The sequence below is a fragment of the Erinaceus europaeus genome, chromosome 12, assembly GCF_950295315.1.
Source record: "Erinaceus europaeus chromosome 12, mEriEur2.1, whole genome shotgun sequence".
NCBI classification, from domain to species: domain Eukaryota; kingdom Metazoa; phylum Chordata; class Mammalia; order Eulipotyphla; family Erinaceidae; genus Erinaceus; species Erinaceus europaeus.
Window position 1 is genome coordinate 81,155,045 of NC_080173.1, and position 14,222 is coordinate 81,169,266.

At 38.3% G+C, this 14,222-nt stretch overlaps 1 protein-coding gene across 1 annotated transcript; it reads right to left on the reverse strand.

Annotated features, from left to right (window-relative positions):
• Positions 1-3,551: 3,551 nt before the first annotated feature.
• LOC103113330 (olfactory receptor 1A1) lies at positions 3,552-4,869 on the reverse strand. Its single transcript, XM_060202453.1, has one exon. The coding sequence runs from the start codon at positions 4,867-4,869 to the stop codon at positions 3,940-3,942; it is 930 nt and encodes a 309-aa protein (XP_060058436.1). The 3' UTR covers positions 3,552-3,939.
• Between the last annotated feature and the right edge of the window lie 9,353 nt (positions 4,870-14,222).

Consider the following 14,222-nt stretch of genomic DNA (forward strand, 5'->3'; position numbering starts at 1 on the left):
CAAAAGGTCAGTGAAGTCCAAGCAGGATAAGTGCGAAAAAGCCACAGAGAGGCACATCAAAGCCAAACTTATGGTAAATAAGAGAATATTGTAAAAATGGTCAGAGAAAATGCCAATTTGCATTAGGAGAACAACGGTTTAAATGACTTCTTATCAAAAACAATGGACCTCAGAAAACAGGAATAGCTTTTATTTTTTTGAAATAACTATTTTATACTTTTTATCTATGCTGTTTTTAAAATCAATTTAACATTGGCTTAGAATACTATATTTATGACTAGTTTAATACACATATGTATGTATAGGACTCACCACATACAACACTGAAGTTCAGGTGCTATTAAACCAGAGACACCCCCTTTTACACATTCCCCATCAGTCTTCCCTCCCCCCATTTTGTTGCCCTTGTTGTTGTATTTATTGTTATTATTGTCATTGCTGCTGTTGTTGTTGGATAGGACAGAGAGAAATTGAGAGAGGAGGGGAAGACAGAGTGGGGGAGAAAGATAGACACCTGCAGACCTGCTTCACCGCTTGTGAAGCGACTCCCCTGCAGGGGAGCCGGGGCTCAAACTGGGATCCTTACACCCGTCTGCTTAACCTGTTGCACTACCACCTGGCCCCCTCCCCGTCACTCTTTATCCCTTCTGATCATCATAGGTTTTTTCAGTTAAAAGTTTTCTGTTACCTTTATTTATTTACTGGGTAGAGACAGAGAGAAATTGAGAGGAAGGGGGAGATAGAGAGGCAGAGAGACACCTGCAGCCATGCTTCATCACTTGTGAATCTTTCCCCCTGCAGCAGGGGACTGGGGGCTTGAACCTGAATCCCCAGCTGCATTGTAACATGTGCGCTCAACCAGGTGTGCCATCACCCAGCCCTAATTTAAAAGTTTTGGGTGCTGGGTGGCAGGACAGAGGGTTAAGCTCACGTGGCGTGAAGTGCAAGGACCAGCATAAGGATCCCGGTTTGAGCCCCGGCTCCCCACCTGCAGGGGGGTTGCCTCACAGTTGGTGAAGCAGGTATGCAGGCATCTATCTTTCTCTCCCCCTGTCTTCTCTTCCTTTCTCGTTTCTCTTTGCCCTATCCAACTAAAACAGCAGTGGCAACAATAACAACAACAACAACAAGGGCAACAAAATGGGAAAAATGGCCTCCAGGAGCAGTGGATTCATAGTGTTGGCACCAGCAATAACCCTGGAGAAAAAAAAAATTTCACAAGTTGACTTGTTTTAGTTATTCACATTCTATTTATGAATGAACAACTGATAAGTTTTTCTTTCCTTATTTATTTTACTTATCACAATCATCTTGAGTTTCATTTGACTTCAGAAGGCATAGTGTTGTCATTTTTCATGACTTAGTAGTACATCTAGTGTATAGTTCAGTGAGTAACTTTAGTTATAAGCCAATGGATAATTACGTTGCTTCCATATTTTGGCTATTGTGAATATGTAGGGAGGCATATATCCTTTCAAATTGGTGTTTTCATGTCATCCACATATATCTTCGGTTACTGTAGGAAATATTGTGGGGAGGTCAGTTTCCCATGTCTAAATTTATAGAGAGACGTAATGTGAGATTGATCAGACAGTTGTGTATGGATTCCTAGGAATCTCAGCTCTTCTCTCATATTGTCCTCTTTGGCACTTATATTTTATTATTAAAAATGTTTGAAATATCTCATATTTTTTTGCCTCCTTGAGTTTATTCATACCAGAAAAAAGTTATTTTTGTATTTATTATTTGCACTTCATATTGCAGAATTCATTTATTGATTAGTTACCCTATGCCAGCACTAAGTGCTGAATAAAAAAGGAAGTTTGGGAACATAACAGATCCCAAATGTTCACATTCTTACGGAGAAAGAAAGATAATAAATGTATGAAACATTTCTGACGGACCTTAAAAATTCCCTAAATGAAATACCTTCATTCTTTCCATGAGTTAGTCATTCATTCACTCACATGCATTTGTAGTCAAATTCTTTTTGGTTAAAAAGAAAACAATTGGGAGTCGGGCTGTAGCGCAGCGGGTTAAGCGCAGGTGGCGCAAAGCACAAGGACCGGCATAAGGATCCCAGTTCGAACCCCGGCTCCCCACCTGCAGGGGAGTCGCTTCACAGGCGGTGAAGCAGGTCTGCAGGTGTCTATCTTTCTCTCCTCTCTGTCTTCCCCTCCTCTCTCCATTTCTCTCTGTCCTATCCAACAATGACAACAACAATAATAGCTACAATAATAAAACAACAAGGGCAACAAAAGGGAATAAATAAATAACATAAAATATTAAAAAAAGAAAACAATTATGATATTTCTCAATCTTGTGTTTGAGAGATCCAGAAAGGGACCCAAGTTCAAGCCTCTGCTCCCGACCTGCAGGACACGGGGTGGGGGGAGTGTCATGAATGGTGAAACAGTGTTGCAGGTCTCTCTCTCCCTCTCCCTCTCTCTCCCTCTGTATATCATCCTTCTCTCTCAGTTTCTCTTTGTCTCTATAATAAATATATAAATAAACAATGTTTTAAAAAAGAATTTACATTTAAAAAAGACCCAGAAAGCACTAACATGTACATAATGTCATCTTCCAACATTGATGGACAAATTCTTCTCAGTAATAAATTATAAAATAAATAATTATGTATTTTAACCAACAACATCAAATATTATTTGCACAATATTCTCTGATTTAGTAAAATCTCCTCTTCAAAACACATCCTGTCTGGAAACACATTAAAACAATCATTTATATGCTACTATTATTTTGAAAAAGTCATAATATTCTCATGAATAGAATCGTATCTTCATTAGTGGAGTTCCTGAGTATGTAGGGACTTTCAGGAGTACCTACTTCATTTGGAGAATATTACTTCAGAATAAACTTTCTGTTCTTCTGGAATCGAAGAATCACCTTCCTTAAGCCATACTGGGAAACACGGTCACATCATTTTCAATACTGCTCTTTTTCTTCATTTACTATTTGGCACTCAACATTTTTTGTCACTATAGCTTTATTCTGTGTTCTACTTAACTAATCAACACTTTAAATAATTTACTTAAAATGTATTCACTCTATTGATGAGTGTCATTTTAGCAAGATTTTAAGGAGAATCTTGAACTCTTAAAAATGCAGTCTAGTTTAATCAGAAATACAGCAAGAGCAAAACTAGCTGGGTGATTTTCTTTAAAGATTTAAAGGGCAGGATAAACAATGTCTAGTCTGATTATATCCAATTATTGTCACATTACAGTATAGAGACTGATAGTTTTATTCGTTCATCCCACTTTCCACTAAGAATTATTGGTTACATTTTATATAATCTTGTTTATAAAAAGTAGTAATGTGTTAAGACAATATCTAACACCAAAATATTTGTAAGTATAATAAAGATGATTTCAGATATAGTAGTTGAGTAAGAATTGATATTAGAATAGTGACTTGTCACCTTCAAATTATGAATCATTGTGGTTTTTATACCCTTGACAGTAGTGAGACACAATAACCCTAATATGTATATACAGAAGAGTTCCACCCTTTTCCTTGATATTGATAGTTGAAGCATTAACAAAATATTTCTGAGATGCCATAGTTTCAAAAGAACATTACGCACAAGTGATAATTTCAGTAAAATATATTGTATATTGCTTTAAGATTTTTGTTTTCTTTGTGTTTTTTAGTTAATTATTTTATTTTATTTATTTTTTTAAATTTTGCCAGAATACTGCTCAGTAATTGAATCTAGGACTTTGGAACCTCAAGTTTGTATGTCTTTTTGTATAACCATTATGCTGTCTTACCAGTCCTGCCATAAGATTTTAGAGAAGACTAACTTCTAGCTGAAAACATCAAAGACATCTTTTTTGAGGGAGAGGACATTGAGGGTGGATTTTCAAGCGCATGCTAATTGATGACTGCAGTCTTTAGTGTATGACCTCACATTGGTTATGAGGAAATTCTCTTGGTAAAGAGTTTTCGCAGGGCAGCCTTCATGTCCCGATTTCTCAGACTGTAGATGAAGGGATTTAACATTGGGGTCACTGCCATGTACATCACAGTTATCACAGCATCCTTTAGGCTGTAACTAGTGAGGGGGCGGAAATACATGCCCATAACTGTCCCATAGTACAGAGACACAACCGTGAGGTGGGAACCACAGGTGGAGAAGGCTTTGAGTACACCGTTGGTGGATGGAACTTTTAAGACTGTGGAAAAGACCCGGATGTAGGAGATGATGATGCACAGCAAGGGCACAGAGAAAACACCAACCCCTAGGTACATCATCTTCACATTAAACTGGATGTCAGAACAGGAGAGCTTGAGCAAAGGGGTAATATCACAGTAGAAGTTGGCTACTTCCCGGTTACTACAGAAAGAGAGACGAGCTGTAAGCAGAGTGTGTGGGAAGGCATTGGAGTTTCCAATTACCCAAGAGCCAACAACTAGCAGAACACAAGCCCGTGGACTCATAATTGTTGTGTAGTGAAGTGGGCGACTGATGGCCACAGCACGATCATAGGCCATTGCAGCCAAGATATAGCTGTCTGTGTTACCCAAGGCAATCATGAAGTACATCTGTGCCAGGCATCCTCCAAAGGATATAGCTTTGCTTCCCAAGAAGTGGTTAGCTAGCATCTTAGGGATTGTAACAGAGGAGAAGAAAATGTCCACTAAAGAGAGGTTAGCGAGAAAAAAATACATGGGGTTGTGAAGTCGAGTGTCAAAGCGAATGGCCAAGATGATGAGCAGGTTTCCAATCAGTGTGGTGGGGTAGATGAACAGGAAGAGGATAAAGAAGATGTCTTCCTGTTCCCGCTGACCGGTAACTCCCAGGAGGACAAAATCCAGGATTGAGGATTGATTTTCTTTCCTCATGGCTTCTTTAATAAGAAAGGGACGAGAGTAATTCAGAAATATTAGTGAAGTTACTGTGTGTAATGGTCTTCCCAATGCACCAGTTTTAGCTGAAGTTACTGGCTATGTCTATTAATTAAACTTAGTTTCATTAACCCAGAGATAGCCAACATTTTTATTTTTATTTTGGGAGGGAGGTATTCTTGAACATTTGGACTGACAATTCTAGAGACAAGACTCAAGTTGAAGACGTGAACAATCTGGCAGCTAGAGGTATCCATCCTCCTCTATCCCAGAACCATAATTCGAACACTTAGAATTTAGTCAGTTAATAAATGCTTATTTGGTGTGGGCTGTGGCACACCTGGTTGAGAGCAAAACATATTATGTGCAAGGACCGGGCTTCGAGCCCCTTCTCCCCAACTTCAGGGGGCACTTCAGAGCAGTGAAGCAGTTGTGTTGGCATCTATCTTTCTTTCCCCCTCCCTATTTTCTCTCCCCTCTCAATTTCTCTCTGTGCTATCAAGTACACAATAGGAGAGAGAGAAAAAGAAGGAAGGAAAAAAAGAAAGAGAAAGAGGAAGAAAGGAAGGAAAGAAAGAAAGGAAAGAAGGAAGAAAGAAAGAGGAAGAAAGAAAGGAAGGGAGGAAGGAAGGAAGGAAGAAAGAAAGAAAAAGAGAGAAAGAAAGAAAGAAAGAGGAAAAATTGCCACTGGGAGTGGTGGATTTTGTAGTGCTGGCACCAAACCCCAGTGATAACTCTGGTGACATTAAAAATAAATTAAGAGTAAGTAAATAAGTGAATACTTTTTTTGTTGTTGCATCTGCTAGCTACTTTGTTAGGCTTATGGGAGAAACCACAAATATGTGACAATTCTTTTTTTTTAATTTTTAAATTCATTTTCCCTTTTGTTCCCCTTGTTGTTGTAGTAGTTATTGTTGTTGTTTATGTCGTAGTTGTTGGATAGGACAGAGAGAAATGGAGAGAGGAGGGGAAGACAGAGAGGGGGAGAGAAAGAGAGACACCTGCAGACCTGTTTTACCGCCTGTGAAGCGACTCCCCTGCAGGTGGGAGCCGGGGGCTGGAACCGGGATCCTTATGCGGGTCCTTGTGCTTCGCGCCATGTGTTCTTAACCCGCTGCACTACCACCCGACCCCGTGAAAATTCTTTTTTTTTAAAGTGTATTCATCGTATGAAATATTGTCTTTGCTCTCCGGATTCTTACATAATGGAGAAGCCTGAATCACATACTAACTTTATTTTTATTTTTTAAAGATTATATTCCTTTATTTTAGTGAGAGAGATACAGAAAGATACAGAAAGAGAAGGGCCATAACACTGCTCAGCTCTGGATTATGGTGGTGCTGAGGATTGAACCTAGGACCTCAGAGCCTTAGGTGTGAAAATCTTTTGCATGATTTTGCATAATTCACTAAGTTTTCTAAAGAGATATCTACTTGAAAATTAATTAAATGTGTAATTAATGACATTATCACTTTTTATTGTCTCTTATGGTGCATATGTGGATTGTATACCAGGCACAGGGGATGCAGGTATAATTTCTTTGTCCCCTTGTATGACTTACTTGTCCATCTCTGTACCTAGTGGAATTTGCCTTTCTCTTTTGAAATAATGCCTATTCTTAACCATCACATAGTATCTAAGGATTGAGAGGGTAGAGAAAAGCTAAAGGTCTCAGAGATGATGATTAGTTCTGTGACTGGAAGTGTAATTTTCTAGAGGTGAGGTTCTTAGCAATATGGCGGCCTGAGTTAAAACTGATATATCTCATTTTAGTTAGCACATTGAAATTCTAAATACATTTTTAAAATTATAAAACATATGTTGACCAACTGAAAGAACTGGAAAATATGGGTACGAGAAGAAAACAAACAACAATAACAACAGAAAAGTAGAGCAGTAGTTTTATGTCATACCTCCTACTGTCATGGCCTCCCTGGGGGTTCAGTCACAAATAAGGCCCCACAGGCTGAGGCATGGTGTGTTGATTTCCCTTTGTTACAGGAAGTATGGCCACAGGTCTGCATGAAGAAAATTTGAGTCTTCTGCATGAAACATTTTAAGTGTTTTCTTTCTTTCCTCCTTCTTTCCTTTTTTCCTTCCTTCCTTCCTTTTTTTTTTTTTTTTTGCCTCCGGAGTTATCACTAGGGCTTGGTGCTGGCACTATGAATCCACTGCTCCTGGAGACTATTTTTTCCATTTTTATTGGATATGACAGAGAGAAATAGAGAGGAAAAGAGAAAGGTTGACACCTGAAGACCTGTTTCACCATTTGTGAAGTGATCGCCTGCAGGTGGGGATCTGGGGGCTCGAACTGGGATCTTTGTGAAGGTCTGCTTTGTACTATGTTTGCTTACCTGAGTGCACTACCACCTAGCCCCCTGATGTGTTTTCTTAAATGTGAAGTAACACTGGATTTTTTTTTAAATATATTAGAATTGGAAAGAAAAGAATAAAAGGGTAAAATTCACAAAAAAACATAATTGCTTAAAATGCTTCTATGGGGATTAACAAGAATTTTAAAGGAAACCTCTAGAGATAATACTTGATATAAACCAATATTGAAAATAACTAATATTATTTATATTAATATTATTTGTTCTTATACTTAAGCAATAATGAGTTAGAAAATATAATTTTAAGATACTTCTTATTGACAATATCATAATAAAATAATGTTAATATTAGTAGAAATTATTCTAGTGTAGAAATAGTTTCAAAAATCACAAAACTACTGAAGGACAGAACGAATACCTTAAAAATGGACAGATAAATAATGTTAATGACAAGACTGTGGCAAATACGCCAGTTCTTTCCATTAATCTATAAATGTGATGCAATTCTAATCAAAATAGTACACGTTTCTTTCATTTATTTATTTATTTATTTATTATTTTTACTGTTGTTATTTATGTCATTGTTGTTGGATAGGACAGAGAGAAATGGAGAGAAGAGGGGAAGACAGAGGGGGAGGGAAAGACAGACAACCTGCAGACCTGCTTCACCACTTGTGAAGTGACTCCCCTGCAGGTGAGGAGCCAGGGGCTCGAACCAGGATCCTTACATTGGTCCTTGCACTTTGCGCCACGTGCGCTTAACCCACTTAACTCCCTACATGTTTCTTTTATATATGGAACTTACACAGGTAGAATAATACGAGGCCACAAAAGTGGACAATCAGAGAATAGAGACTAAGGAGGCAGGACTTTTCTCATCTGGTGTCAAGATGATTTACTTAGGTAATTGCAATAGTGTAGTAGTGCTGAGGTAGGGAATGAAAATAGACCTAAGCAGTAAAATCGAGTGTTTATCCACTGATCAGGCATTTATCAAAGCTGGTATACAAATGGCTGGTTTAGGAAATGGGTAAAGGATGGATTGGCAATTTAGTAGTGTTGAGACAATGGGATACACATATATGAACGCTAATACAGAAAAACTATTCCTTAATTGTGAAAAGCAGAACTTCTGAATACTCAGGGGAATATATAAGAATATTAAATCAATGTTGCACACCTGAAACTTTTAGAATAATATATGCCAATTATATCTCAACAAAGCTAGAAAAAAGGGAGATTTGTTCATGTGTGTGTTAATACAGACAAGGGAAGGAATGGGCATCTTAAACCAGTCAAAATCTACAACAAATATAAGAAAAATAGATTAAACTTTACTACTGAATTTAAACTTAGAACAGCTGTATGGAAAAGATAATAAAAGAAAGAGGAAAGACAAATCATAGGCTAGATTTCTTTCTTTTTTAAATCATGGGGCTTCACAACTCCAGGCCAATAGTTTCAGATGGAAAGCTAAGGGTAGGAGGGTTGGAAGGAGAGAGGAAGAGAGAGACACACCACACACTGAAGTTTCCTTCAGTGTACTGGGACTGGGCGTGGGAAGTTTGACCTTGGAGCTAGGTTGTGCATGTGACAAAGCAAGACATTATCAAGTGAGCTCTTTTGTCAGCCCAACTCTTAGACTAGAAAGAGATACCTGTTACACATATAATCAGTAAAGGATTAGTTTTCAGAATATGTGAGACTCCCACATATTCTAAGAAGGGGCAAACAATACATGAAATAATAAACAGAGGACAAGAATTGACAAGTCACAAAAGGGGAACCTAGTATAGCCAATAAAAAATATGTCCTACTAATTAGAATTTAATTTAATATTATTCATCTAATAATTTCAAAATTGGGAAGGAATGGCACAAAATGCAAGGACTGGCATAAGGATTCCAGTTCAAGCTCCTAGTTCCTCCCCACCTGCAGGGGAGTCGCTTCACAGGCGGTGAGCAGGTCTGCAGGTGTCTTTCTCTTCCCATCTCTGTCTTCTCATCCTCTCTCAATTTCTCTCTGTCCTATCCAGCAATGACGACACCAATAATAACAACTACAAGGGCAACAATAATGGGGGGAAATGCCCTTCAGGAGCAGTGGATTTGTAGTGTAGGCACCAAGCCCCAGGATAACCCTGGAGGCAAAGAAAAAATAGGGAAGCTTCCAATGGAAGGGATGAGACACCAGACTCTGATGTTGGAAACTGTGTGTAATTGTACAGCCTGTTATCTTACAATCTTGTTAATCATGATTAAATCACTAATAAAAATTTAAAAACGTTTAGTCCTATGTATATCTATACTTTCATTACACTCTATATATACATGGGGTATAGAAAAAACACATAGTAGAGAAGTCAGCTCAGAAAATTATTATAATGAATAGGACTTGTACTATGCTTTCTGGTGATAGTTAATATAACTTCTTGTTTAATACAAGCAGAGATATGAGCAAATAAGATGGACAATGAATAAAACAGTATTTTGAATGACAGTCTATTGCAAGGACTGGAAATGGAAGGTAAAATGAAAGAATGAAAGGAAGTAAGAAAAATCTTCACCAGAAAGTTTAAGAGGTTGACACAATCAGTGTGTGAACTGAAGATACAGGGAAGTGGAGGACAGACATTTGTTATCACAGGGACTTCAGGATTCTCAGTGTTAGATATTAATGTATCATACTGGAAAGAGCTGGTATTACTGAAACCTTAGAGAAAGGGGTAAAATTAGAACCACATGCCTAAATCCAGGGAAGGAGGCAGGACGGAGCAACATGGATACTTGAGGCAGAGTAAGAAGCTTGCATTCACTGTAATTAACCCAAAGTTCCAGAGAGTGTTGGACTACTGAGTTCCTTTCATGGAAGTGTTTGAGTTCTGAGATCGGCATCCATCCAGTATGGTGGTGCTAAGGACAGTTTTGTGGGGGCAGAAGAGGTCCAGTGCTTCTTATCATCAGGAATAACATAAAACACCCAAATAATAGTCTCTGAGTGCTCATAAAAAACACCCAAATAATAGTCTCTGAGTGCTGTGACACATCAGGGCTTTGATACTGAACTAAAGCAATTTCCTGATTGGACTTGCTGGTAATCTCTGTTGAATGTGGAAATCAAGTAAGGTTGTAGCGACTAAGACAGTGGGTTTGTGTGTATCCTCCCCATACTATTCAGAAGGGAGAAAGCTCAGGATTGAGGTAATCAGATCAAAACTACTCCTTCCTCAATTGTTTTTTTCTGGATAAGGGTCCAAGGGTAACCACTGCTAGAAGGGAGGGTTCTGTTACTCTCAAGTCAAGGGTCAGACCATAGTTTTGCCATCACCTTTTTGTGGTTGTAGGCAATTCAGTTGACCAGTTTTTCTCTATATACAAGATTATGTAATAATTCTACTTACCTTGGGTAGTTTGTGAAGTTCAAAGGAAAAGTGAATGAATGTAATGCAGTTTATCTCCTATCTTTGTCATAAAGAGTCTGTCTTCAGCAGCCACAGCTTGTCCTTGTAGGGTTAGCTCAGATGTCAGAAAGGACCCTAATCCTGTGACTTTCACTCCTTTTTCCAAATGGAAACTTTATAGTCATTTTATGTAGCACTTGTTAGCATTTGTTTTGGGGGAAGGCATGCTGAACAATGAATATTCTGTTTCTTAGGCAGGAGAGACAGGACTTGGGATAGTTTGCACAGAGGAGCCCAAGCTTTCCAACCCCACAGCAGCAGGGGTTCAAGGAATTGTCCTGGATGGAGCAAGGAATGATGACTAATTTCCTCGTCAATGAATAGGGAAAAATTTAAATTATTCAGCAGTTTTATAAAGCCTCCTGAAATCTGACTCTTGGGTCTTCATTCTGGTCAGAGTAATTGTTGAGACTCATTATAATCCTATAGCTATGTCCTGAGGGAACATGGTGGTTCTCCTGTGTAATTGTTCCCTGGATTTTTTCCTTTTTTAAAATTTCATTTATTTATTTATTTATTATTGGATAGAGACAGAAATTGGGAGGGGAGAAAAAGATAGAGAGACAGAGACAACTGTAGCCCTGCTTCACCACTCATGAAGCTTTCTGCCTGCAGGTGGGGACCAGGGTCTTGAACCTGGGTCCCTGTGCACTGGAATGTGAGTGCTTAACCAGGTGTATCACCACCTGCCCCCCACCCTGTCTTCTTTTATAAAAGGAAGGATAGGCAATAGAGTCTCTAAGATCGCTTGTCTCTAAGGTCCAAGCACTGGACTCATCTACTCTGGCCTCTTTGTTGGATTATGAACCCCTGTCCTTAGCAGTTCATGCAAACTAGAACCCCTCCTTGGGATATCAGGAGTGTGGTACACCTGAGCTCCTGTTCTTTAGTTCAGGTTATCCTAAAGTCTTTCTGGCATTAAATGTGCAAAGAAGAATTGTGTTTCCTCTTTTGTCAGTGATTCATCTTGAGGAGCATTATGGTGGGAGGTAAAATTTATTTTTTAAGTTAAAAATTGCTTTGTAGTTGTCTGGTTTTTTTTTTATTTTTTTTTTTTACATTTTTGGGGGATAGATTGCATCTAGGTATGACCTAATTTATTTATGTTTCACCTTAATAATACCCTTGATTAATTGTTATTATCCTGTGATTTTTCACCTTCCATGGCTGAAAATAATGTACTAACTTAAATTATTGCAAATATTTTGGTATATAGTGAGTATAACTTTCATGACTTTATAAAATAAATACTTTTTTTTCTTTCTATATTTTTATTTGATAGAATAGAGATAAATTGAGAGGGGAGGAACAGTTACAGAGTAAAAAAGAAAGAAAGACACCTGCAGATCTGGTTCACCACTTGTGAAGTATCCCTCCTGTAGGTGGGGTGTTGAGGCTCGAACCCAGATCCTTATGCATGGTAATGTGTGCACTCAACTGGGTGTGCCACCACCCAGCCCCAAGTCTCTGTCTTTCCCTCCTCTGAAGAGAAAAATCTTGTGACTAGTGAGGGAGGCTAAGTTTAATTGTTAAGAAAATTCCAGGTTTTGTTAAAACCCCTTTTGTTTAAAGATCTGTAAAACATAGTTGCAGAGTACACATTGCTATATTGGAAAAATAGTTATATTTGAAACAATTTTTTAAAGGGAGCAGATTTTTTTCCCACATTGTTTGTATTCTTAAGAGACTTTAAAAAGTATTAAACAGAAATGTAGATGACAAAACTGAAGAGCAGAAAATTATCTTAATTGATCTTTAAAACAGGATTCACATTTTCTATTTTTTATTAATGATTACAAGATTGTAAGATTATAGGGGTATAGTTTTATCACCAAAGTTATGTGACAGTCCCTCCAACAATAACCATCATAGTTCCCATAAAGTTCTAAAGACAGTTCGATCCCCCCCCTTTTTTTTTTTTTTTGCAAGTTCATGTGTTTAAATTCCTTCACATATGAATGAAACCATCTGATAGTTGTCTTTCACTTCCTCACTTCACTAAGCATGTTTCCATTATTTTGTCCCAAAGGACACAGTATTATCTTTTTCAATTGTAGGGTGGTATCCTATTGAATCTTTGTCCCATAACTTCTTTTTTAAAAAAATTGTTTTTATTAGCACAGGGTTATTGCTGGGGCTTGGTGCCAGCATGATGAATCCACCACTACCAATGGCTATTTCCTCTCTTTTTTCTCTCTTCTTTTTGATAAAGGCAGAGAGAAACTCAGGGGAGATAGGGAGGGAGAGAGTCACCTCAAGCACTGCTTTGCCACTTATGTTGTTCTCCTCCAGCAGGTGGGGATGGAGCCTTGAACTTGGGTCCTTGAGCATAGTAGCATGTGCACTTTGCCAGTTGCACCAATGCCAGACCTGCCCTTAATGTTTTTTTTTTTGTTGTTGTTGTTATGTTTATGTTGCGGATAATCTTTATTTAAAGTTTGTATATGATGGTATGAGACCTAGGACTCAACAGCAAAAAAAAAAAAAAAGGAAGCATGTGGCATTTATATTGGGACTGTGGTTGTGTTTGTGGTAACATGCACCATGAAGTGTGATATGAATCACACACTTCTTTATATATATTTTTTATTTATTTTAAATATTTATTTATTTTAAATATTTATTTATTACCTTTTGTTGCCCTTGATGTGGTTGTTCTTGGATAGGACAGAGAGAAATGGAGAGAGGAGGGGAAGACAGAGATGGGGGGAGAAAGATACCTGCAGACCTGCTTCACCACTTATGAAGCAACTCCCCTACAGGTGGGGATTTAGGGGCTTGAACCGAGATTCTTATGTCGGCCCTTGTGCTTTGTGCCACCTGCGCTTAACCCGCTGCGCTACTGTCTGACTTCTGACATGAATCATTTCTTAGTTGATTGATCACAGCCTTATCAACCAATGTTACTCAGTAGATAATTTTAAAAGAACAAACACTCAACAGTAAAAATTTGAAAGCTTTTTCACATGTGTAGTTACAGATCTTAGGGGAAAAGCTTCAGTTTTTACTGTTGAGTGTATTAGCTGTGAGTTTGCCACATATAGCTTGTATTATGTTGAGGAATTTTTTTTTTGAGAGAGATGGATATATATATATGTACACACACACACACACACACACACACACACACACACACACATATATATAGAGAGAGAGAGAGAGGGAGAGAGAGACCAGAGCACTGCTCTGCTCTGGCTTATGGTGGTGTGGGGGATTGAACCTGGGACTTTGGAGCCTCAGGCATGAGAGTCTGTTTGCATAACCATTATGCTATCACCTCTGCCCTCTTTTTTCTTTTTCTTTTTTTTCCTACTCTCAACTGATTAAGGGCTTTTCTTCCTCCCTCTCCCCCCTCCCTTCCCTAAAATACAACAGTTTTTACAGGCATAACATTTCCCAGTTTTCCACATAACAATTCAACCCCCACTAGGTCCTTCTCTGCCATGTTCCAGGACCTGAACCCTCCCCACATCCCGGAGTCTTTTACTTTGATACAATACACCAACTCCAGTCCAAGTTCTGCTTAGTGTTTTCCCTTCTGATCTTGTTTTTCAAC